Genomic DNA, 26,706 nt, shown 5'->3' on the forward strand with positions numbered 1-26,706 from the left:
ATTCCATGTAACTTTGTATTAAAACAGCCAATATAATCTTGGGAAACCAACTTACCTGCTTTCTCCTTTACTTCTGTGAGTTTCCCTGTTTTACAGAGGAGGCCACAGCCACGTTTGCTCACACATGTAGAATGCAAAGACAGCTGGAAATCATTTTCTCAACATTAAATACTTTATTTTTTTCCTGTAACCTGAAAGCTACATCTCCTTTTATTCCAGTACATGAAAAATCCTTGTGTTAGCTCTGAAGTATCTGTTGAGTGTTTTTGGACCTGTTATTCTGTGTATTCATAAGTTAATTAATAGGGCACAGTCTAACCATTTTGCAGAATCAGCTGGCTGGAGTATCCAAAGCTTTGACAGAATTCTGCACGAGATGATAAATCAAACCAATTGGCCCCTTTTTCTTTTAAGAACTCTAGATCTGCTCACTATTAGTTTTATAGGAATAGTTTTTCCTGAATTATGTGACTATGGATGGAATAAAGCCATAAAGTCAAAGCCAAATGGCTCCAAGATTCAGGATGTCAAAATATGAGTTCCTGGTAGGTTACAGACAGAAGTGTTGGAGTTAAAATCCACATCAGAAAATTAATCAAGTCTGAAGCTATTTTACTCTTGCTTTTAAGTCTGTTAACAACTTTTCGTGGGATACAGAATGTTCTAATTTACTGCTTGTTCCTGTGTCTGCTAACAGTAGGAAATAAAGCTTCCTTTTTGCCTTTTATAAAATTTTCTTGGTCAAGCTTATTAAATGTAATTGAGAACTAAATGCACAGAGCTGTATGTTGCAGAGTGAACACTATTCAGAGATAATGCCTTACTTTAATCTACAAAGTTTACTATTGTGAAAAAAACGGTATTTTTTTACTATTATGAAAATTTTACAGCTATGCAAAGGTATATTTAAAAATAACCTGAGGAATTGTTACAAAAATTCTCATTTTCACAAGTTTATACTTACAGAAGTCCTTCAGAAATCTCCCACTGGAAAAACCTCCACTATGCTGTATAGAGGGGTAAACATCAAAAGCAACTTTTATATAAAACTTTATTAGAGATGCAGAATCAAATCTGTGCTGAATGTCTCTGCTGCAAGATTTGCATGTTTGTGTTTGTGCTCTTCTAAAGCTGGCCAGAATTGACAGGAGTATCAGACACGAGTTATTCCATATTCCTGATTTCTCAGCTACCCCCTACCACCTCCTGCACTCAGGATTCACCTGACATTCCTGTTTTTCTGGCACTATCCTGATGACTTTCACATCTTTCCACGCTCTATTCTTTCATTTGCCCTCTTCTGCCACTCCTCACTATCTTGCCCAAAATGAGCGGGGGTCGAAAAAAGGTGACTGGTATTATTTCTAAAAGCCTTTTGTTAAAGGAGAACACTCTGGAAAGTGTATGAGCAGTAATTGAGGCTATTTTGTTCCTGATTTTAGACCAAGATGTTCCACCAAGCTGTAATTCCTGTTCCATCAGATCCTACATGCTCATCATCCCTTCACACACATTTAGGGCCAATCTTGAGAGGGGCAGCTGAGTGAAAGCTATCAGACTAACTTCAACAGAAATGTGTGGGTAATTTTATATCCATGCTTTTTCCTAAAAAAACAGCCATGCTGCTCTGAGCAGCACTGTGATAAAAAACTGAAGCCAAGAACAGAGCTATAACTTCTCAAAAAAAAAAGCAGCAAGTGCAGAGCTTCTTCCAGCATTTAAAGAAAAACCTCAGTTTAAGAATCTCATGGATCTTCCTCACGTAATGCACTCTCAAAGAGCTTGGCTGTCTTTTACTTGAAACACAGTTTAAAAATGGCAGTATGATAGTAATGCACATAGTAGCTTTTCTAGATACTTCTTCTGACGCTCACTTCGGAGCAAACTTAGCAGAAAAGGCTTCTGCAGCTGCACCTACAAGTCACCCCCTGCCTTGATGTGGCAGTTTAGAATTGTAACAAAAGTTGCACGTCCCAAGTGTCTCTGCTTTTCTAAATTGATCTGTACATAAATTTAACACCGCTGTTGAGCTTCCTCTCTTATTGTTGCCCACAACACAACCCTGGGGGTGGTACAAAGCTGAAGTGTCACCACAATGAACTCCTCCGTGTAACTTGGACCCTGAACAAGGCCTCCATTCAGGAAGCAATTTCTGACTTTTTAGCTTCACAGATCATAGTCAAGACATTTTTCCTTCCCCTGGCCTCTTAGGGAAGAAGCTGAGCTCATGGTGCATATGTGAGGATGTTATTTTTCAATACACAAGCAAATAATGCTCCCCCCAAAGGGAAAGAACTAACTGGTAGCTGCAAAGCTACACCGTTTTGATTCTTCTGGGAGCTGTCAAAAATAAATCATGAGACCTTCACTGTGCCAGAGAAACTGGCTTCACTTGACTACATCATCATCTTCCTCTACTGCTCTCACCTCTTAAAGTGAAGGCCAGAGCCAAGAAAGGGAGAAAGAAAAGGGTCGTTCCTCTTCAGCTTTAATTTTAAGTCATGCCAGGCCACCTAAATTTTCTGGTGACTTCATGTCCTCCTCCTTTGCATCAGGGATGATGCAAGCAGGGGGTAAAACAGCAGCACTCAACTTGTTATACACTGCAAACTGAAATTATAGCAAATGCAAAGATGTCTTTACTGCATGATGAGAAAGAAAACTCTCGGTATCACTTTTTGGTTTAACATAGGTCATCATTGGTTTTAACACAGGTTAACATTGGTTTTATTGCTCTTTTGGTTTAACATAGAAAGAAAGCAGTCTCAATGAGGGACCTCAAGACTGAGAGCTGGATTCTGTTTGCTTGGTTCAGTATGAGACGAATCTGCAAACTGACCATGCAAATGCAACTTCAATAAAGATGTTCATTATCTGTAATAAAAACCAAGCCTTTAAAACAGATGGAATTCTCTAGGGAAAACATTTATTCAACTGCTTTACAGAGTAAGCCAATTAAGGCCAAATATATTACTTGGAAATAGACAGACTTTCATTGGGTACAAATATGAGCCGGCTTAACAGTATATTGTATACAAAATGTTCTTTGAAAGCATCTAAGAAAGGTAAAAGCTGAGCAATATAAGCTAAAAAACTGCTTCTTTAAGGCAAACAAAAAGTATTTGTTTATTCTTTATTTCTTAAAAAAGTATTATTACCAAAATATTTTCTTCGCAATTACTTCCATATTTCTAAGACTTAAGATTATGTGAGCATGTATGGAGGATATTTATAGCCACAAAAAAAACCAGACACCACTGAAAACTTGAGAAACTGAGCTCATGACATCATGAGAGCTTTTAGACTTAGAAGTGTTTAGAAAACCCAGAATAGCAAAGCAAGTGATAAACACATCACCATTTTCCATAATCAAATTACTGACAACTCTAGCTACATAGAAAAAATTACATAATTACATATAACAAATGAAGTCTGGAAGCACTGGAATAAATCATATTATTCAAACTGCTGAGATTATTTCATGTGGGGAGTGCAGTACTTGATCTAAAACCCACTGAAACAACTTGAAATTTTGTCTGTGGTTCTTCAGCTGGCCACGCATTTAATTACTGTTACATAAAAAGCAGAAAGATGCAGCACAGAAAATGGGAATTCAGAATTATTTAGCAACAACTTCAACTAACAGGGCATGGATTTGTGCTCTTCTTCAGCAGCTCACTGTTATGTGCTGTAGAGACTACTTGGCATCGCTCCTGAGAACTATATACAGACACCAACCCAAGGAGGTGTTAAGTATCCCCTAAACACATGCCCCAAAAAACACATGTAATACAGAAGGTAGTCTCTCTGGATTGAAATGCATATATAACATACATGTTATGCTGTCAACATGTTTATATTACTAATATAATAGAAATAGCTAAACAAATATCCCCTTTAGAAAGAATACTAACTAACTATCTCAATAAATGCCTGGTAAGGTATCACACCACAGCACATTCCAGTTAAAAAACTGCAATGCTGCCTGTACCAGTCATAAATACATGTTTGTTTGATGAATCATACTGGAAATCACACATTAGCTAAAAACTGCAATTCCACTCCTGGAAATCACCTTCACTTCTCAAGAAGTAGAAACGGTTTAGAGTTAAAATTACAAATCTGTGTGGCTGACAATGGGAACACACGGCTTTCACTTCCATCCTAGAACCAAACCCAGTACTCCTGGTGTGAGGGTGCCACCGCTGTCACACGGTCCTGGGTGGCAGCTGCTGTTTGTACATCCCTGCCAGGGCCTTGGCCGCGCTGTAGATCATCTGCCGGCGGGACATGCCCGTGAACACCGCGTGCCAGTCCGTCCTGTTCACATTCAGCACGCTCTTCTCCAGCACCTCGCCCACCGTCACCAGCAGCCCTGACCACCTCAGGCTGTAGTCCTGAGGGGTCAGACTCTTGGCCTGCAGGTGAAAATTTGAGATGTGATTACTGAAACAGTTTGGAATTAGCAGATTTGCCTCTGTCTTCAGCTTTAACCAACTCTTCCAAGGAATCATTCTTGTATCAACAGACCTATGTGGTAAATTAAAGGGTGTGAGAATCAAATTTCAGCCTGCCCCATAATTTGCCTGGCCAATTTTTTGGATTTTGATGTATCATGATGCAAGCAACATTTGGAGAGTATAAATAGGATACTTGAGAGAGTGAAGACATACTGCCATTACCAGGAAGCAGTTTTGTTTTCTAAAACTGCCAACAGATGGAATCAATGAAAACATGTATTTATACAATATCCATTCATCCCCAGCCTGGATTGATCCTGTGGCTGCTCTCATCCAGGTGCAGCACCAGCACTTGGCCTTGTTAAATCTCATGGGATTCCCATTTCTCAGTCTTGTCCATGTCCCTCTGGATGGCCCCATCCCTCAAGGGTGTCACTGCACCATCAGCTTCATGCCACCTGCAAACCTGCAAAGGGTGCCTTGATCCCTCTGTCTGTGTCATTAGTGAAGATACTAAATCTACCAGAGAGATAGAGCCATATTTCTCCTTTTGCCAGTCATCAACTTTTCAAAGCTGTAAGAACTCAGGAAAATAAGAGCTAAAACAAATCCCACAAATGTTCACTTTACTTAAATTGGTGCTAGTGAAAAGAGCCCCAAAGTTACTATTTGCTCTGCCAAAACAACATCTGAGGATCAAACAGTTTTGGTTATAAATTCTTCATGGAAGCATTAATTTTAAAAGAATTTTCAGGCCAGATTTAACTAAGGCATGACTTATATCTGCTGTCAGGCAACATGCAGTGACTGGAGTTATTCCCAGTCTGTGCCCAAAGAAACATAAACCATCTCTTGAAAAACTTCTTTTGGTGGTATTTCAGAACTGCACACTTCTGCAGTTCATTATTTCCAATTGAATGAACCACAGTATTTCAGTATTTTACGTTCTTGTCAGATAGCACATTTGAAATCAGCCTTGTCTTTTAGGTGTGACTCTGTGTGTTCATAGGGAACTTAAGTCCAAGCATTGATCTGGAAAATGGGAATCTTTCGTTTTTAGGAATGAGTTTTCAGAGAGTACCACATGCTGCCTGCTTGGTTAGTATTTCTTCCTCTGGAACCTCAGGAGAGTAAAACTTGTGCTCTAAAGTGACAGACATTGCAGACTGAGACTCTTGACTAAGAAAAGATTTACTATAAATCTCTGAAGATTAATTCATAAACATGATGCAAAAATATTTTGTATCCTCATTTCATAAATGAAAACATTTAAGTGTAATAACTTACAGTAAGAACTGCCAGCATAACTAAAATTAAAATCTCAGTCTTATGTCTCAGCTGTTAATTGCTAAGAAAACCGAAAACTCACCTGCTGAACATATTGTAAAGGCACTGGTGTTGCTTGGGTGAATGCTTCCAGGTGAATTCCATGAATTGGATCCTCAATGATCAGACATCCAATGTCAAACCACCTGCAGTGATGGGCAAATTGTTTTATTTCTGAGTACTGAGTATCACTCTGTTAAAAACCAACATGCTAAAAGCTGAATTATGTACATTTTAAAAGCTCTATTACAGCTGTAGTAATAATGTAATAATGAAACTCATCAAAGTGTTGTGGTATTTTGCAAGTGAAATTTGCATATGTCACTTTTTATCTGTCTGTCTATCCATCTATTTATCTATCTATCTATCTATCTATCTATCTATCTATCTATCTATCTATCTATCTATCATCTCTCATAATAGTGCATGTATATGCATGTAAAATACATGAAATACACAGAAATACAAATTACATGAAACTTACAAATCAAAGGAAAAAAGAAAGCTGGAGGGGTGGGTTTGTGGGCAGACATAATCCCTTGGCCACAGTTATTCTGCTACAGTTTTCATTCAAAGAACATTTCTCATTAAAATAGCCTTCCCTAACAATTTCTGAAGAAAATTGTCTATTTATAATTCCTGTTCTACATTCAGAAGACTTTTTGGCAAGTCTAATGCTGTAGCCATCATTTAAATGATTTATTCAGAGAAACATTTCTGCCTGTCTGGGCCACATAAGCTTCATGGTAAGAGTTTAGTGGAGCCAGACAGGAAGAAGCACTTCCATCATCTTTGTAGCAGGGAACAGAGCACTGGAATGCTTTGACTGGCAACTATTAAAGACTGCTGAGAAAGCCTCATGGTTAAATATAACCTGCTTCCAATTAATAATGAAGTTACTGGTATTTTCTTGTCTTCTAATGGTTGCATTTTTATGTGTGTGATGATGGGTTTTTATTTATTTTTTTGACAGATACTCTCCTTTTGCTAAAAATATATTTTATTTGCTAAAAATAGTATTTTATATTTGCTAAAAATATAAATATTTTTACATTTCATATTTTTAGTGCAATATGAATGAGGAATTTTCTAAGGGAAATAAAAGTAGGAAGAATTTTAATTTTTGTTCAGTATTTATTTCTATCTAGTCTCATTTCAGTGTTTTACTGTCTTTTTACAGAGGAATAACTATGATGTACATTATTGTTAGAGGTGAGTGATTACTTGAAACTCCTCTCCTTTGGACATGCACAAGCATGGTAAACAGTAGAAGAAAACTATGTAAGTTTGCATTAAGAAAAACATAGCATTGTCCTTAATGTTTTGTAAGTTAATTATAAAGCTGCTTCAAGAACTGCCTGTCAAACAACATTACAAAATCAAGTAGCAATGCATTTTTGAAAAAACATTTTTATGTCTGTGCAGTGCAAGTTAGATGCAGTAAGTACATTCTCAGTGAAAGGAATACAGAAAATAGGTTATTTGATAAAAATCACATTATTCTAAATGCCAGAATATCTCCCAATATCTCTTCTGATACAATTTCAGAGAGAGAAGGGAGGATGGACACAACAATGCACAAACTTTTTGCCAAATTCCAAATTTTACTGCTCCTTAATTTTTTCATTTCACTTCAACTTCACTTCAGCTTCACTTCATTTGACTTCAACTTCACTTCACTGTGTTTTTACATTGTGAATCTACAAAAAACCTGACAATGAGTTTTTTTATACTGAAGTCTCAAGATGCCTGGACAAAAAGCTGAACATCATCACCAAAACCAAGCTGGAAGAAATACTGCAGACAAACCCTTTCCTCTCCTCGCTGCTTAAACTTCCACCAGCTCCTTAAAGGCTTTGAGTCAACAAGGAATATTCCCAACGTGTCCCCACTCTCCTGGAATAAATTCAAGGTTCTCACTTGTCAGGAAGCAGCTCCTCAATGAAGTTTTCCACTGACACAGCAGGCTGCTTCTCGTGGATGACTCCTGTCCGGCGCAGGCTGTCTATCCTCTCCTGGGCTCCCTGAGTGGCAACACAAGCTGTCAGACAAAACTCTGAACCACAGCTCAGTGCAATGCTTGCAGATCAATCCCAAAAGAACCTTAGAATACACTTTTCAAAATGACTCAACAGGAAAAAAAACCCAACAACCCAAACTAGTGAAAGGCCAGGAATCCTAAACAGAAACAAAACCTATGATAAAGCTAATTAAATATTTTTAGGGTTTTTTATATTCCAAGAAAAACACTCAGGGTAGCATGCAAAGAATTCCTAACCTGTGACAAGAATTCTTAACCTGTGACAGCTTTAACTATCAGTGAAAGCATCAGGGTAAAACTGTGTTACTTTGACATTTTTACAACTTAAGACTTCTTTAGGTTTAGAGTCTTTAAGAGCTTTGGACCAACTTTTAAGAGCAAGGGAAAGAATCCACTTCTTGTGGTACACATCCAACTGAAATAAAACACAGGAATTGTTATCCCTGAAATGCTTATACCCTGAAAACTATTATCACTCTGAAGTTGTAACAGAAATATGCAACACACTGCAGGAGCTAAACAAGTAAAGGAACATGCACATTGTTTTGCCCTATCTCAATATAAAATTGCATCAGATAATACACGGCTATGAAGACAGGCTTTACTCCTCTGCAAGCACTGCCACAGCAGTTAGGGGAAGGGCTTCCTTTTTCATGAAGTTTTGCTTACGTTTAGTAAAAACAGAATATGAAATAGCTGTTTTTCAGGATTTTCAGTTACTGGCCAGAACTGGTGAAACAACGTTTGCTAACCCTTCCTCTGGGGTGGCACAGCAGTTTGCAAGGCTGCACAGTGAATTAGTATTTTTCAAAGAGAACACAGATCTGTTCAGGAAGATCAAGTGTTGATCAAACTGTCTTTGATCTACAGAATCAAAGTGGGGAGAAAAAAAATCAGTCTTGGAGCACCTCTTTTAATTTCCAACATGATGTGCTGGTAACAGACAACTCAAAAAATGCCCAATATACTTTGAAACCACAGTAATAGCACAATGTATGTAAGATGGGATGGCAATCCATGCAGTATATAAGGAAAGTGACATAAATGCCCTTCACTTGCTGCAAATGTGTTTGCAGAAAACCTCAAAAATATTTCAGAGAGCTTTAAACTGATCTAATGATCCAAACTGAGGAAAAAAAGTCAAAAAAACCCAAGCCCATTAGCCCTCAAGAAAACAAAACCAATCAACCAACAAGGAAACAAATGAAACAAATAAAACAAACCCCACAAACCAAAAGCAAAACAAAAACTAAAAAAAACCCAACAAACATAAAACAACAACATAACCAACGAAAGAACCCAAAACACCAAAAAAAACCCAATCCCTTAAAGAAAAAGTCTACCTATCCTAGAAACTGACCTTCACTTTACAGAAAATGAGATTCCCCCTCTATATACTACTATAGCATTAACTATATATTTACTACTAGTACATATATATATAGACTATACCTTTAAATATAGATCAACTTAATATCAACTACTATATACTAACTTACTTTTAAGCCTGCAGCATAGCCCACGGGCTGGGGTGCAATGTTGGACTGTGCAGCCTCTCCAGTCACAACAGCCATCCCAAAGACTTCTTGAAAGGCATCCCGAATTGCTGCGACTTTCACCTCTTTATTAGATGTAACCACTATGTCCAGCTCTCCCCCGGTTCCTGCAAAATAATTTTGTAAAGCAATCCGTAAAAAATACATCCATGCATGGAATATTCCTCCTTCCCATTGCTGGGTAGTTCAAATACAGTTGTACACCTTCTCCAGCTGCTTTTTTCTTTCTCATGCACTGGACAATAGTTCTTCCGTTAAGCAGAAGTCATTTAAGTTAGGAATTGAAATTCAGATGAATAACTAAAGGATACAAGGATTAAAGACAGGCAGCAGGAACTGACCTATTTTCAGGTCATACCAAAAAATCATACCACTCATTCAAGATGACAATTCATAGTTTTAGGAAAATAACTCAAGGCATCCATTTCCAAGGATGTTCTGGTGTTCTGTGAAGCAGCAAGGAATATTGCAAACTCTTATGGATGGGATGAAGAACACTGATGCAGGTCATAAAATCCAGTGAACAGCTGCCAAATTACAGGAGATTTAAAAGAAAGGCTCCCATTACTTTTTAGCTATCCTTGGAATGTGAACTTTGGTGTAATTTTATTGCTTTTTTTAGATATTAAATACTTGTGGAACCAAAAAGCTTGTACACAATTCTAAACATTTTCCACAGGGTTATATCTCCATAAAGAAGCAGGGGCTTTCACCAGACTTTTTCAGAATGAAACTAAACAATTCATGATTTAAAAGAAATCTAAAATTACTACAGAAGACTCAATCACAACTCACATCTGTTTATCATAGCTGGATCAATTTTATTGTGCAGAAACACATCATAAAATGTGATCCTTGCTGTGAGAAGCTTTCTCAGGAACAGCTAAATCTTTTCTCAAATGTGGAATATGACACTAGAGAAAGCTGCCTAAATAAACTGCATCAACCACATGAGCTTACAGAGTTTGCAGTATTTATCCTGATTCAAGAAAAGTTCTCCCACTGATAAGGGTAAACCCAAAGCTTAAATTTTAATTAAAAAAACAATTAACTTTTTGGCTGGTATTACTCAGTAGACCTCAGTTACAGGAATAATTTTTATGAAAAATCACCAGATGGACTAGAACAGTAGTAAATCCTACTATTTTGGGAGTTTAGGGTAATTTTTTACCATTTTATTTATCAATTGCTTTGCTGAATAAAATTAGGTGTACAGATCACTGAACTTGGAGCCATTTTTTTAAATGCTGTGCAACTACTGGATTAAAAATAATTGAGAGTATCTTTTTTTCATTGATCCCTTCATGATATAAATCAATTTAACACATTTAAACAAGTGCTTAAAATTGACTGCAGGCTTTTACTGAAGTTAGCCCTGCCTGACTGCTCAGGAACAGAAATACTGTTAAAAAGCTTTTAATGAAGCTAAAAACTAATCCATAATGGATCTTGTAAATCACTGCCTAACAATTTTAAGAATGGCAAATGTGCCTCATGTCTGAGTGCAGAATACAATATATTCTTTTGTATTACAGATCATCAAGTATGAAAAGCGTATCTTTTTTCATCAGACATACTACAGAACTGAAACAAAGATATTACATGGGTTAAAACAGACCATTTGTGACAAAATCTAGTAAAATGGAAACCCAAAATATAACAACTAGACACACCCTGGTAAATTTAGGGGCAGAACTTTTACATCTAGTTAAGCTCTGGCACTTGAATGTGAAATTTCATTGTACCTTGTGCATCATAAACTGAAATGACAGTTCCATATTTAATTTAAGATTCTGTGTTGTCTTTTGTTGTAAAAGACATAAGCATAAAACTCATAAAACTGTTGTTTATGCTTATGAGATGACCATTTCCTGTCTAGATAAAATTGTCTATTCCAGGAATGCAGCTCAAATGACATTCTCACGATGTGCCACTGAAAACAGTTCAGCTCTTTCCAAGAGATTACAGAAATACTATTTGTACAGATGAGGGGAAAAAAAAAATAAAGCACCTCATCAAGAAGCTTTGGTAATTTCAGGTTTTGGCATGAGGAACACGAAATTCCTCTGGCATTGCAGTAATGAAGGTAGAGCACAGAGAAGTGGGGCTATTGTTGAGGACATAATTTTTGTAGAATACAATTCTACAAGGAAGTACAGGCCAAGTTTACAAACCTCTGCCCCATTTTGACAACCTGCAACTACAAAACCAATGCAGTACTTAAATGGCCAAGATGTACACAGATGCTTCCCCTTCCAACCGGACTTCAGAGAGCTTTGAGGTAACCATTGACTTAGTTTACTCAACCTAAATCCTACAAACAAAGCATTTTTATTAGAATTACTTCCTCCTCCAGATAAAGTTGTTCTGTCAATAAACACTGGGTCAAACTATCCAGGATACCAACAGATCCTGTTTCTAAAAAGGGACAGTCATGACTGCAATACAAACCTTACATATACTTTGCCAAATTGTGTATAAATTAACATTTACTGTAGCTTTGCATTGCATCCTGCTACTCTTCTCAAATACCTTTTGAAGGCATTGCTGGCTGGCCTCACTGGTACTATCTCCTCACCAGACAGCTGTTGGGAAATTTTCCCTTAAATATAAGACAATTAACTGCTGCTCAATAATTAGGTCATCTTCCCCTGTCCTCTAGTACAAAGTGCAGGCACAGGTAGCTGGGTCACCTAATAGGTTCAGCTGGAGAAAAAAAAATCTCAGGAAAACAAAATAATAATAAAAAAAATCATTTTAATAGTTTCTTCTCAATGTTAGCTGTTTCCTGATCAGCTTTTTTCATAGGCAGAAAAAGGTCAATACTGACACACATAGGAGGAAGAGCTGCTTATCAGGCTGCTAGGGTAAAGAAAAAAAAGCCAAAAAAACAAAAACCAAACCACCATGCTGGACAAATGGTTTCTTCCTTATTTTACTCTCAGGTCAGCTACATGTGACATGAAGTGTCCCCCAGTAAAATAAAAAATGGTGACTAACAAAAAGCTTTTCCTTCCTGTCAATTTTCAAACTGTAACTGAAATGCTTTAACACTTCAAGTGTAGAAGTAGTGTGCTACTGTAATAGCCTCTCTAGCATTTACAAGCAACACTTGATGGTTTATCATAAACACTTACTGATATAGGGAACCATGCCAGGATCCAGCGTTGTTATCATGCTCTCCACTGAATGCTTGGTTTTATCAAGAACAGACTTCACCATGGGATTCTCAGCTACACCCTAAATTTAAGCAAACACATTTCCATATTATCTTCTGGGTTTTTTTTTTTCCCCCTCCTCAAGAAATTCAAAATGTTACAGTTAAAAAAGCAACAAACAGAATCAAGCTGCTCTGTAACATCTGCTGTGCATTACTCAGCACAAACACTGCAGCATATGACTATCAGTGCATGGCTTTTCTGCTACAACCTCAAGTTTAACTATTACCTTCTTCATTAATGCAGAAACAGCCCTATCATCTTGCAAAGCTGGGCAGTGCTTCTCCACTTAGCATCCTGGCTGCCTAACTAACATAAAGTTAATTATACTGAAGGTTCCTGAACACTGAGACTGCTTCTACCTGTGGAAGATGCCTTTATGTGTCCATGTGCCTAGCACAAATAGGGTGAAATAATCCATATTTGCATACCAATCCAAAACATTAACTTATTGCAACAATTATGTGGAAATCAGTCTTGGAAATGCAATGGGATTGCTCAGGCATCTTTGAATGACTGAAGAAACTGAAACAGTCCCATTTGATTTCAGACTATTAATCTGTTAATTTTAGATTGTCATAGCTTCCAGTGTTAGTGAGCTTGAAGGAAATCTGGAAGAAAGGTGTATGATTTCTTAACAACACCAGAGGAAAAAGGGTATGTCACATTACTTCAACAACAGAAATAAAGATAACTGTGGCAACTACGGTGTGAGCTCTTCAACAGGAAATTCAGGATGCATTTCTGTAAAAAACCAACACCACATGGCCCAGATTCTGGCTCATCTTTAAAAAGTACAGACTCTGATGTGGGCATACATACATCATGAACTTGACAGTTTCAGTATAATTAATGATTCCTCACTCTTTCCCCTAAGAAATTCTCAAGAAGTGGTTACTGAATACAAAGAGCATATGGAATGCTTGATACTTCAACCAAAATCTTTATTACTGGAGTCAGTAACACAGATCTGCTCCATAAAAAGAAACAGGACACCTTCTGGATCCTAGTGGCAGCACTAAAATGTGGATGAGGTTGGCTTTTCAATTAATTTGCAATTGAAAGCTCTAGTACTCTAAAACAGGCTACAGAATCATGTTACAAGTAAGAAGTTTTCTTCTAGAACACTGCCACCTACTGCAAATATTAGGAGAAATACAATACTGAAAGGAAAACATTGTTAATTAAAGGAAGAAGGAAAATGTGCTTTTATTATCATGAAAATGGCAGCATGACCACTCTGCTGTCACTGTACTGGTGGAGAATTAATCTTCCTCTTTAAAACTGTACCACTGCAGTAATGGAGGGTTCAGTCTCCACTGTCTTTTTCTGCCAGGTTTTCATGCCTAAAAGGGACTGAAAACCAAAATTCTTCAAGCGCACTGGGACAATAATCTTTATTCTTCCTTCACATTCAGTGTGAGATGGGACAGAATTTAGTGCTGCTCTTGAAGACAACTCAATGTTGATGGCCTCAGATCTTTTTGCCACAACCTCCATGATGCTACTTAAATGTAGCATCTCTTACAGCTCCAGGTTACAGGCTAATGAAATTCTACTAGTTGATACTGCTGCTTATTTCCTCTGTCTGATGAGATGATACCACAAGGAGCATCTGTTCTGCACTGTACATTTCATGCCTTCTAGCAGACTAATAATAAAAAATACCTTAGACACTTTGTGATTGAAAAAATATGTATTTTGTCTGTCCTTGAAAAAAGACAAAATATAACTTGATTGTTATAGAAGAAGCATGACTTGCATCCCACAGGAATCAAATTTGGGTAATTAGGAAGTTAAAAATAGGATATGCAAAGCATTCAAGCAAGGTAAAACAGACTTCTATTTTTCTGCATACAGTCTTTGTGATGTAAAAAATACCTTTCAGGTCTTAAAGGGTCCTAGAATTTCCTCTGGTTTAAGAACATATCCACATGTAACAGGTTCTATGACAAGTTCCTATCACAGGATTAAAAATTAATTTAAAACACCTGCATTTGTACAGTCTCCTCTCTTCTATAAAGAGAAAAAGTAAAAGCATAGTTTCAGCAAACATTACTATCAAAAACAGCCACTTTACACATGAGACTGGAAAAAAGAAATGATTTATAGTAGCATGCACTTAAAGAGTGCAACATGTCTTCCCACAGTCAGTACCAACTGGTAATTCCTTCTGAAGGTAACAGACAAACCCCATACCTTTATAAACCCCCAGAGTCCTCCAGCAGGTGCTCCACTCTGGGCAGTGGACACTCTGGGATCTTCATGCTCCTCAGGAAAAGTGATTGAAGAACCAGCCCCAGGAGACAAAGATGATGAGAAAGTTGCCTGTTGAGTAATGGGATCTGCCAAAACACCTGTAAGAGGGAAAGATAAAACACAAAGTCTTTAATTTGTTATACTGAAGCAACTTGCAATTTTTTAACAGGAAATCAGCAGGAAAAATAGAACAATTCCAGGCTAATTCACCTAATTTCAAGGCCCAAGAACAATTCTGCCTGTTAAAAACTAGCAAATCTAATGAATGCAACCATTGAATGCTATCTGCTAACAGAATTGAGACTGCCTGTGCATTACGTACAAAGTTAAATAATTATTCTTTTTCTTATCACTCTAATTTAAAAGCTGTTCTTTTAATTGTATTCAATTCTCACAATACACTCTCAGTAAAGAGAGGGATAAGTGTAAGTCTCTGAACAAAGATACAGGAATGTTCTCATACAAGAGGAAAAGTGAATTGTCTAACACCAAGTGCTGAAAATCAAAAATAGCAGAAAAAGGAGGAAGCTTTACGTATTTTAAAGGAAAACTAAAGAAACTAAAACAGTAGAAAAATAAAGTTGAACCCCTTGCCCCACTACTCAAGCTTATTTTAACAGATTTTCCAACATTAGCATTAATTGAGAGTTATTTTTATTTTATGCTGCACAACTGATAGCTCTTTTTAGACATTTTCCTAATGCAGACTACTTAAAGAGATATTACTAATAATAACAAAGCTTGGCCTAACTGCAGCTGAAGAGACAACTTTCCATTCCACAAGCTGAAAATGACATCAGTTCATCAACCACAGCAACTGCCTGCATGGAAGGTATGTATTTTTAGCTATCCCAATGTAATTTTGTGGCTGGAAACAAGAAAATAGAAGCTGGTGTCATGCGACCAGCAGCTTGTTAAGAGACAGATTTTCAGAACAAAACCCTGAAAATTATGAGTTTACAGCCTGTGATTGTCATTCTGGGGGAATATAATGGTTGAAGGTGGCTCTTTGAGCTGAAGGAAAGCTGTTCAGCTGGGCTGTGCAGTGCAAGGTAACAAAAGTAAGAACTCTGAAACAAAAGATTTTTTCTGCCAACCTGAATGCCACCAGAACTTAAAGTGGACTCTCTTGGTCCTGGACCAAGTTTTTAAAGTTATTATCCCTTCTTCTGAGTAGAACTAATTAAGTATACATAGAAGAACAAAGCAGCCCCCCAGGAGATCCCCCCCATGAACAGGAAAGCAAATAAACAAAGAGTTACCTGTGACTGGAGGTGCAGAAAATGAAGGCATCAGTGGGCTCTGAGGTGCTCGGCCAGCGTGGCCTCGGGTGATGTCATAGGTGGAAGACATGGAAAACCCTGAAATGGGGGGACCAGTGGGAGGGGCAGGAAGGGTAGGACCAGCAGCAGAGCTGAGCGGAGGAGGAGCAGGGAACTGGGACACGGGGGTGCTGAAAGCTGCAGGGGCAGCAGGAGGTGGGACAGGGCTTTGGGGTGGTGCAATTGTAGAAATGGTTGCAGAAGGCACAAGTGGAAGAGAGGCCGAGGTCATCATGGGAGGAGGAACTGGGGACACTCCAGCTGGCAAAGGTGGTGTGTAGGCAGGAGAAGATGGCATGCTTGGCATGGCAAGAGGGCTGGACAAAGCTACAAAAATAAAGGGGAAAAAAAAAAAGAGAGAGAGAAAATTATTTTAGAAGCCTCAGAGATTTCGGTTATATAACTGTTCAGACATTTCACAAATAATTTTTGAACCGGCCAGGGTTTTTTTCTCATTGAAAGTGAATTTGAAACTTCTGCTTGAGTTTTCATACAGCACCAATGGCACTTAATCCTTGGTGACAGTGTCTTGTGAGACCTCTTCCTGCACAACCCTACTTGTCATTAGCATAAAAAGACAAGTCAGCATTTGATGACTGAGTTTACAGCAGCTGAAACCTGCCTCAGAAATTTCTGCCTAGAAATCTCTAGTTATTCTAGTTATTCTCTGTTATTCCTGAGTGACTGCTGTATCCACTGATGATGCAGGAAGTGCTCATCTTCAGGAATAATACACACACTCCTAATTTCTGGGAGGGAATTTCTGTTTCAGAGGTGTGGCACTGTAAAATGGACTGAAGCTAAGGCAGCCCTGTCTTCTCTGGCACTCATCTTCCTGATCCCTCTGCTTTCCCTGTTTCAGCTGATGCTTGGATAAGCCAATTTTCCTGTCTGTAACCAAGTTTAGCCAGGAAATTAGGTAAGAGAAACAGAAATTGCCATTTTTGATGGCAGTAACATGCTAAACCAGCTTAAGCATCTCACTGGCCTCAGCCTAAACACCACAGTCAAATGATAAGCAAATCACACTAATACCATGGTCTCCAAACTTGGTCACACACACCCAGCATTAAAAAAAATTTGAGCACCCATTCACCCATGTAAAATTTATTTACATATTGTTTACATGCACCACTGTACCAGTATGTTATGAATATTACAAAACAAACACAACAGAAATTTAAAAATTATGAGGTAAAGAAAAATGAAAAAAAAAAATAATTTAAGAGTACAAAACATTTTTTCTTCCACTGGAAATTGTTTTGATAATATACTACCAATATAATAATACAGTTCATTAATAATGGTTAATAAATTATATAATACAATCATTGATAACTTTTTAGGGTGAGCACTGCAACTGATGAAACCTCAGTAATTTTTACATCTTGGTTTAAAACCTGATCATGCAGGAGTTTAAAGGTCTGGTTCTACATCCAGACTGTTCTGCTGCTTGGGTTTAAGGACTGAAAAAAACACCTCACAGAGGGGGAATTGCCTCGTTGGCGTGCTCGCTGTACCATGCTATTCATTTTCCACTCTCACTCATAAACCATACAAAAGTTTTCCCTGAAATTTAGCTGGCAAATTTTCATCTTCCCTGATGTCCATCAACTGCCCTTGCAAGATGAATGTGCTGCATTTTTGTATTTTTAATGAGTGTGTTCAAATCCCGCAGGAACTGTTTGCAAGATGTTTACACAGGTCAGGAAATTCTCCTTTCAAGTTGATCTCTACAGATCTGATAGTTTTTATGCAACACTTGCATTGGTATTGGCTGCAGGAGTGAATAATGATGGAAGTTATTTCCAAATATCGCTGTTGGAAATGGTTTCTCAAAACGTGATTTTCTCACAGAAGTACTTCCTGCATTACCCCTAGCTGAAATGTCACCTTTACTTGTATGGAACAAATTATGACTGCATCTTCTTTTGAAAGTATCAGCTAGGTAGTACACATTTCAAATTGTCTAGGCTGAAAATCTGAAAATTGAAAATCTAGGCTGACAGCCTCTTGTCACCACAAAAAACATCAGCAAATCTGAGACTTTTTGCTGGGGAAAAAGAAAGTTCATGTCCACATTAACTTCAACTCTATTAACATACCTTGCTACTGGTGGCCAGCAAACCTGTGCCATATAAAAAAATATAAAATCTTTCATGGTCACTTCCTAAGTAGAAAATACTGCCAAAAATGTACTTAAAGACCATTTAAATACAAAAATGTATTTAAAGACCATTTTTATAAAATTAACTTTATTGATGACATCCTGTAGCAGCACTTCATGCACTCCTGGCTCTGGTTTCTTTGCTTGTGTGTCAATGAGGCAGTGAGAATTTCATGTGTGCTAACATCTCTGCCAGCCTACTCCAGAATCTATTTTTATCCTAGTTAAAGCAACCACACCATCATAGGTTACATTTCCACAGTTTTAATTTTAAAAAATTGCTTTTATTATTATAGAACCCATTTAATGTTGAGGGCAGATCTTCTCAGAATATTCCTCCTTTATTTATAATATATATTTATATTCCCTGGAAGTGTCCCAGGCCAGGCTGGACAGGGCTTGGAGCAACCTGGGATAGTGGAAAGGGTCAACAAAATGATCTTTAAGGTCCTTTCCCACACAAACCATTCTGGGATTCTATCAGCATTAAAGCACAGGCAATTATTCAGGTTTACCACTATCCCCTAGAGGACTGTAGATCTGTTTTAACTCCCTTCTGTGCTGCTCATCTAACTGTGGACTGTAGTGGAAGGTATTAATATCCCTGGCCCTGCATCCTTAAAAAATACAAGTGCACCCACCTCACTTCCTAAAATACTTTCAAGAATAAAAAAAGTGTTTAAAATATTCTGTGTGATATCAGATGGGTTACAGATAAGGAGCCCAGTTCCATGATTAAGAAACAATTTAAATCCTTCCAATTAGCCTGGAGAACTGCAATTATGCTGATTGTAACTGGTTTTGTAGTGCTTCAAAAGACATGAATAAACGTTTCTGTACCTAATGTGACAGGTGTAGCAGCAGCTTCAGCCTCCCCTGCTGTGCTTGGAGGGGGTGTGCCAGGTGGAGTCGTCTCTATCCCACTCTCTTCCATCATCTTCCTTCAGCTACAAAAAGCTGTGAGGGGAAAAAAAATAAATTAAAAAAAATAAAATATATAAATATATATATAAATCAAAAATGCATCTTGAGAAACAAGAGGAAAAGATTTTAAATTAGAACGTAAAGGCCACAAGACAGTTACTGCCATTCCTGAACAGAACAGGTAATTAAAATGCCAGCTCTAGGAATAAAAAAAGAAAACCACTGACTTATCTCAAGTACAAAATTATCTAGTGTGTCCCCCTTCTCCTGTGTTTTCCCTTTATTTTTAGCAGTCTCGTAATACCTCAAACTCCAAGACTCTTCCTAAAAACCTTACTGTGCCTGCCCAGCTACTGCTTCCAAAATATACTGGTGGTGCTTAGAAAAATAATAAGAGAGAAGTAATTACACATCACAAAACCCACATTCCACTATAAGAAAAACTTAACAACTTAAAAACTTAACAACTAAACAATTCTGCTGCATTGTTGAGCTGCAATAATGCAAACCAGGACCTGTTACTTCCAGCATGATTAAAATTACACTGAAATTAATTTACACCAAGTTTCCCAGTAGAGCCAATTCCTATAAAATCCACACACCACGCCTCTCTGGTGATGTTAGCAAAAGTGGAAGTAATTGAAGGCTTTGGATTTATTTTGAAGGCCAGAATAATCTTTTGACATAATTGAATAAACCTTTAAAATATACTACTTCTAAAGAAATTAACCTATATGCTTATTTAACAACACTAAATTAATGTAGAAGGTCTTAGAAAAGTGGAAAAATTAAGATTTTCATGAACACCAGAATATTTTCATGCTTCAGGACAGCAGAAGCTTTCAAAAAGTCCTGCTTTCTCACAAGTTTGGTAAACTACCTGTACCACCCCCTGAGGCAGCAGTCCTTAAGAAACTTTTACTGTAATAAATTCCTGTACAAATATATGTATAAATGCATATAAATATAAATAAATTCTTGTAAATATATGTATGTATATAAAAAATAGACAGACCCAAAACATTTTCCACCACATCCATTACATCAGTGGCTACTGAGAACTGCCAGCTTATTCCCCTTAAGAATTCACAGACAAAAAGACTTAGATAATATGTTAAATATTCACATGCATATAAAAAAGAGTTCCACTTAGAAAAATGCAGGGCCTTTCCTCTGTTTAAAAAACAAAAGTAAAAATTCCTCATTCTTTCATTTTTGTTTCAGAGATACATATACAACTCTTAGTTTAATGTGAAGGAAAAATTACTATTATTATCAAACTGAAAAATCCAGACAGCAGGACATCAATGTCAGTCTTGACAAGTGCACTAAGGGTTTCAAAACCAAATGAAAGCATCAAAATCACACAGGAGAAGCCACAGACCCTCTGACAAATTACTATGATTTGCATTAAGTGATTCAGGATTAAATGCTTCAGCCCAGCCATGGAAAGTGAGTAAATGTGGCTTATGTTCAGTAATCTTCAAGAAATTCTCATGATGGCTGGATTTTGGGTTCTGAGCATCTCTTTCACTTAAAGGCCTCCCATCAAGAAGGGATGAAAGGGTCAGTAACTGCCTGGTGGGGAACAGACTGTTCTTGCAAAGTACATCTCATCATCCCATAAAAAAGAAATGCAGAGTCTTCCATTAAACTTTATTCAGGGCAAGAATTTGCAGTTTAATATTTCTGTCTTTTAATCAACCCAAAGGAGTTTACATTCCTCTGCACACAGGTATTAAGATTCTTAAGTTATTCTTCCAGCTATACACTGCAAAGCATGAAAGAATTTTCCATTGTGCAATTAAAGTAATCAGTGACCAAAACCTAGAAACATTTTTTTTGAGGCTCTTCCAATCTGCTGCTTGATTTCACCTAATGCCATGATTAAAAGCTGATGAGAGGTACTTACTACTTAAAATAAATTCTGTGGCCATGCAGAATGACTGGTAAAGTTCCACAGAGCAAGCTTTCCAAAAACTCTCTGCAAGGATTTTTCAAAGCTTCAGAAACCTGTTACAGTGGGGAGGCAACAGGGGCAACCCCTAAAAGAGCCACCTGACATCTGGAAAGTCAGGAATTAGTGCAATTATAAATAACTCTGTGGCTGTTTTTCACTGTTAACTTTGCTATAAGAAAGATGAAGAACAGAAACAGTAATCCCAAAGGTGCAAAAAATCATGTCAGCTGCTGAAATACAATAAAAATCCCATATGGAACTGACTGAAACGATGTCTGGAATAATATGGAGCCTGCAGAAACAACAGCTTTCTGTACACTGATTTTTCAACATGGTCCAGTTGTGGTTTGCAGGTACTGCATTATGAAAAAAGTGAATTATTTAAAGAAAAAAAAAAAAAAAAGGGTAAATACCAGGCATGGGAATAAGCAAAAGGAAAGAGGATAGTACAATGGGTGATTTGAAGCTAATAGAGCACAGTGTTGAAATAATCCAGCACCACAGATTATTAAAATGATGCTGCAGGATACTTATGAATATAACTGGTCTACCCAAAACCAGCTGAGGAATGTGAAGAATGGGTAGAAGGAGAAAATAATGGAAAACAGGACCCAAGAAACCCATTAGTGGTGTTCCATCTTCAACAAAGATTCCAGTGGGGATTCCCAACTTCCCTCAGGGGAGATCCAGGGGAAAAAGTTTCCAAGTAGGATCAGACTACAATTCCTTAATGACTGCTGGACACAAAACTGGGCTGTCTGTTCAGTGATTTGAGAAAAAACTCGAAAGTTGTAGCAATAACTCTTCGTAATCCAAGCCACAAACACACAATTTGCAACAGGGAACACCTGGAAACTCAGCCTAACTTCTTAAGGAAGTGACTTTTGTGCCTTTTTGCAAATTAGAGGATTTTGGTTTACTAAACTGAAGGGGCAAAGGAGAAACCCAGAAAGAGGAAAAGTGGATTTAGTACTAATATTAGTACTGCCATCTAGTGACTTCTGACCAGAAACAGCAAGTCTGATAATGCCACGTGTTTTGCTAGTAGGAAATCCTGGTGGAAAATACATGGAAATAAAAAGGAAGGGACATGGAAAAGAGAAATACAGAACAAACATATTTCCAGCGATGAGTTATCCTTAAAACAAATCTTTTAGGAAACAGAAGCTTCAGTTTTGTTTGATCAATTGCTTGGTTAAAAAAAGACCCCTTTTCAGTACAATGAAAACATTATTGGGATGATGCTAAACTCTCATATTACACAGAGAAAATACAGTGCACCCACAAAGTCTGTCTCTGGAACTATTTCTACTGATTCTCACCAGCTGAACCTCATCTATTAATCTAACACCAAATCTCAGCCATTACCCTAATTCCCAAACTAGGGAATTAGGTTGTGTATACTGAATGGAAAACCAGGCTAAAACTCTGACTGAAATTTTTACCAGGGCTTGTGCTAAAAGCAGGAAGTAAATAATTTGATTTAGAGACTAGAAGGCTTATCTGGCAAATTATTCACATTTTCACTTTAGTTTAATAGAAAGTAATTATATTTGTGCTAATATTTTGCAATAATCTTAATGACTTAACCACACTTCAAAAGCGTTCTTCAGGTTATTACTCTAAAACACAGAAATTCACAGCTAATGATAAGATTACCAACAAATGGAGATTAGCAAATTTCATGTGGATAAAAACACATTATCCAGAATCAGATATACTTTAGAGTTTATAACATGTATTTTCAGTCATCTTTAATTGATCCCTTCTTCTCTTTCAGTAGGCGCTCCTGCTAATAAAAAAAAGCAGAAACCCCAAACAAAAACCAACCAACCAAACAAAAAAAAAACCCCAGAAACCCACAAAAAGAAGCCACAATATATTTAAGCACACTAAGAGGGGAAACTGCTCTCTAAATAGATCTTAAAATGAAACATAACCACTAAGCTGGAACACTAAATTGAAATGCCACTAAACTTTCTGACTTTAATCACAGTAGGCATAACGTTTAATTAAGTTTTGACATGCTGCAAGACACTGCTCGTGGCTAAACACACGCTAACAACTGTCCAGAATAAGGTGCAGCTAACATCAGATAAAGGACAACACTCTGCAAAAAATGAAACCAAACCAGAACTGGAACCTGAGTATATTTTAAACTTTCTTCTGAAAATTCCCTCATGGTTTGGTTTTTTTTTTTTTTTTTTTTATTTTAGAAAGGGAGAGCACTATGGGCCTTCAGCCTCTGGTTTAGAAGGTATAGCCAGATCCCAAAGGACAGACAAAGTCCTGAATGAAGCCAAAGAAAGTGCACAGAGGGATCCTCAGTTTAATCACCTTTTGCTGAATGACTTGTTCCAAAGTCCAAAGTCTTAAAGAGAGGTAATCATGAGAGCGAAAAAACAACACAAAAAACCCCAACAAAACAACCCTGCAGAACCCTCCTATACCTGTTTTCTACGACTTTGGGCTCTTTACTGATGTCTTACCTCGAACAATGCACCTGTGAGGTCACCCCTTGATTTGAAAGGTGGTGGCAGATAACTTTTCATTATTAAGGTTTTTATTTAGGAAACTGAAGCTAAGTCAACTTTCCTCCCATTCATAATGAAGCTGATTGCACCAGGTAAACAGTACTGTGCACTATTTTGGGGCTCTGTTTAAATCGTTAATTTCCTCAGAGTTAACACGGGCACTTCAAAGATGTGACATGAGCTGGAAAATCCTGAAATGAAATAACAACGCTGTTAAACCCAGGAATACGCAGGGTTATGTGTTTTGTGGTATTGCTTAATGCAGAGCACACTGAATTACCAGTAGATTGTGAAAAATATTCAAACTAAGAGAGAGTAGGTTTAGGTCAGATATTAGGAAAAAATCCTTGACTGTGAGGGTTGGGAGGCCCTGGCACAGGGTGCCCAGAGAAGCTGTGGCTGCCTCTGGATCCCTGGAAGTGTCCAAAGCCAGGCTGGATGGGGCTTGGAGCAATCTGGGATAGTGGAAGTGTCACTTCCCATGGCAGGGGGTGGAACAAAAATCATCTTTTCTGACCCAAATCATTCTATGATTATGTATTTCTTGCATAAATTACATTAACCACAACACCTGCATAACCTTTTCACCTTAAAATAAACCCAAAAAGTAACACCAAACAAGCCTTTTCACCAGCAGGCATAGCAGCTAAAACAGCCCAGGACAGCTGGAAACACCAGGCATGACAGCAAGGGTTGGTGGCCTTCCCTTGTCACTAGTGCAGACAGAATCCACAGACACCATAAACCCAGAAAATTCCCTTTTTCCAAAGGCTGCCTGGTCTTATCAGAATCATCAGAATTCCAGTTATTTCATTTCACCCATTTTCATGCCATTGCCAACCCTCAGATTTCCAGCAGACCACACCCCCCCACACCTCTTTGCTATCAAATATTTCAGCGTCACAAAACCCTCATGGAAACCCCAGACAAGACTGATGGAACTACCTAACATCATCCAGAAATGCCATGAAGTAACACCACCAAAGGAACAGCCCATTCCAACAATCTGCACCCATCAGTTTTCCAGGGCACGGAAATCTCAGGAGGCGATGCAACAGCCCCAGCACTTTCAGAGGTGCTCTCCCAAAAGAAGTAACGCGGCTTTTTTTTCATGTGATAACAAAACCAAATAAATCACATAAAGAGCAAATTATGCCTCCGGAAACACGACAAGAAAGCAATAAGGCTCCTGAAGCACCATTTGCATCCGGCATTAACAGATTCCCGAGGGTGAGGATGAAACCGCAGGCATTTTACCAGGACCAGCACTCCCATTCCTCGCTGCAGGGCTGGAATTCGGTGCCCCGGGGCTCCAGCACCCAGACTCTCCCCGCAGAGGGAAAGCCGGCCGGAGGCAGGAGCAGGACGGCACCGGCCACCCAGCGAAGCGCCGGGATAAATCGCACCGGGAATTCTGCGCACTGCAGCTCCCTGGCCCTCACCTCACAGCGAGCCTCGGAGCACGTCCCTGGCAGCACTGGAAGCGCAGGAGCCGCTGCAGCCCTGCAAGGACGCGCCGGGTCACAACACGAGGAGCGAGCCCCACACGTCCCGCAGCCTCTCCGGGCCCCGGCACCGCCCGGCCCAGCCCTCCGGCCGCTCCTCCCCGCCGCCGGGCACGACAGGTCACAGCGTCCTTCCGCCGCCAAAAGCGCCCTCACCGAGCCCGATCCCCCCGTCCTGTGCTGTCTCTTCCCGGCCTTTCCTGTCGTAGGGATACAAGAAAGGAGGCCACGGCCGGCGCCGCCTCGGACTACAACTCCCAGCAGCCTCCGCGCCGCAGCCGCCACGCCATGCCACGTCGCCCACGGCCGGGTCCAACGGCCCCTCGCGGGGGGGTTTGCACTCCCGTCCTGCGCCCTCAGTTTGGTTCGTTCCGCACGCATATAAAGATGGCGGCCCGGGCGACAACTCGGCATTGCCACGTTGGCGGCCTGCGGGAGAGGTGGCCGGGGGGAAGGGTGGTGGAATGACGTCGTACCTTTAAGGCTGGCAGCCGTTAGAAACCCTTGGTCACTCTGTGTAGATCTTTATTAGTAGAGACACGAAGTACGTCTCTGTTGAAGTGATTTGTGCTCACAGAAGAAACTAGATTGGGAAAGGCCTCTGAGGTTAGGGAGTCCAGCCTGTGACCCGCTCCCTCAGCCCCTCCTGGGGCTCCAGCCCCTTCCCAGCTCCATTCCCTTCTCTGGGCACTCTGCAGCCCCTCCATTCCCTGTGCTGAGGGGCCCAGAGCTGGACACGGCACTCGAGGTGTGGCCTCAGCAGTGGCAGCACAGGGACGGGCACTGCCCTGCTCCTGCTGCCGCCCCACAGCTGCCACAGCCCAGGGGCCATCGGCACCATCAACATGAGCAGCTTCTCCGACGTCCTTCCTTGCCTACAGGGGAGGAAAAAAATGAGGTGAAATCTTCCGGCCTTGACACCCCATTGGGCACCCATTATAGCTAATATAGGAATTTGGAGGGTATCTCAGTTAAGGCTTGACAAGTATGTGTACTGTGATTACTGACTGTGATGCTGTTTATTGTGTTTATGCACAATATTAAGGAAACCTCAGCAAAGCCAAATACTTTCCAGATTAATTTCAGATTTTTTTTTTTTTTTTTCCTTTCAAAAGGTTGTTCCCTCCGTTTGTGAGCCTGAATTTTACAGTAAAATTAGAGGTTAGAGAAAGAAGGAGAGGGTATGTGAGAAGCAGAAACTGAAGCTTTTCTGTGACCTCTGACTTCCCCAAAACCCTGTTAATCCAATGACAAAAAGTGTTCTCAGCCTTGACAGCACTTCCAACTTCGCTTACAAAACAGCAGAGTATGTGAGAATCTAAAGCTTGTAATACACCCTTGAAGCTGTATGCTGATGGAGAATAAATCTCTGTATTGACTATACTGTGGGAGAAACACATATCCAAATTCTGCCAGAATTCTTGCCTATACTCA

General features: G+C 39.0%; 1 protein-coding gene across 3 annotated transcripts; it reads right to left on the reverse strand.

Annotated features, from left to right (window-relative positions):
- Window positions 1-2,908: 2,908 nt before the first annotated feature.
- On the reverse strand, window positions 2,909-25,561 carry PRRC1 (proline rich coiled-coil 1). 3 transcript variants are annotated; one of them, XM_058827409.1, is made up of 9 exons: window positions 25,429-25,561; window positions 19,190-19,306; window positions 16,123-16,509; window positions 14,801-14,958; window positions 12,521-12,623; window positions 9,327-9,490; window positions 7,707-7,810; window positions 5,830-5,932; window positions 2,909-4,418 (listed from the first exon to the last, which is right to left on the reverse strand). In XM_058827409.1, the coding sequence occupies exons 2-9, from the start codon at window positions 19,284-19,286 to the stop codon at window positions 4,209-4,211; spliced, it is 1,326 nt and encodes a 441-aa protein (XP_058683392.1). In that variant the 5' UTR covers window positions 19,287-19,306; window positions 25,429-25,561; the 3' UTR covers window positions 2,909-4,208. The 3 variants fall into 3 exon arrangements, with proteins under 3 accessions (XP_058683392.1, XP_058683391.1, XP_058683393.1); XM_058827408.1 differs by having other exon boundaries at window positions 25,210-25,466; XM_058827410.1 differs by lacking the exon at window positions 25,429-25,561 and adding an exon at window positions 25,025-25,175.
- Window positions 25,562-26,706: the final 1,145 nt, after the last annotated feature.

Source organism: Poecile atricapillus, chromosome Z (assembly GCF_030490865.1).
Source record: "Poecile atricapillus isolate bPoeAtr1 chromosome Z, bPoeAtr1.hap1, whole genome shotgun sequence".
In the NCBI taxonomy this organism is placed as follows: domain Eukaryota; kingdom Metazoa; phylum Chordata; class Aves; order Passeriformes; family Paridae; genus Poecile; species Poecile atricapillus.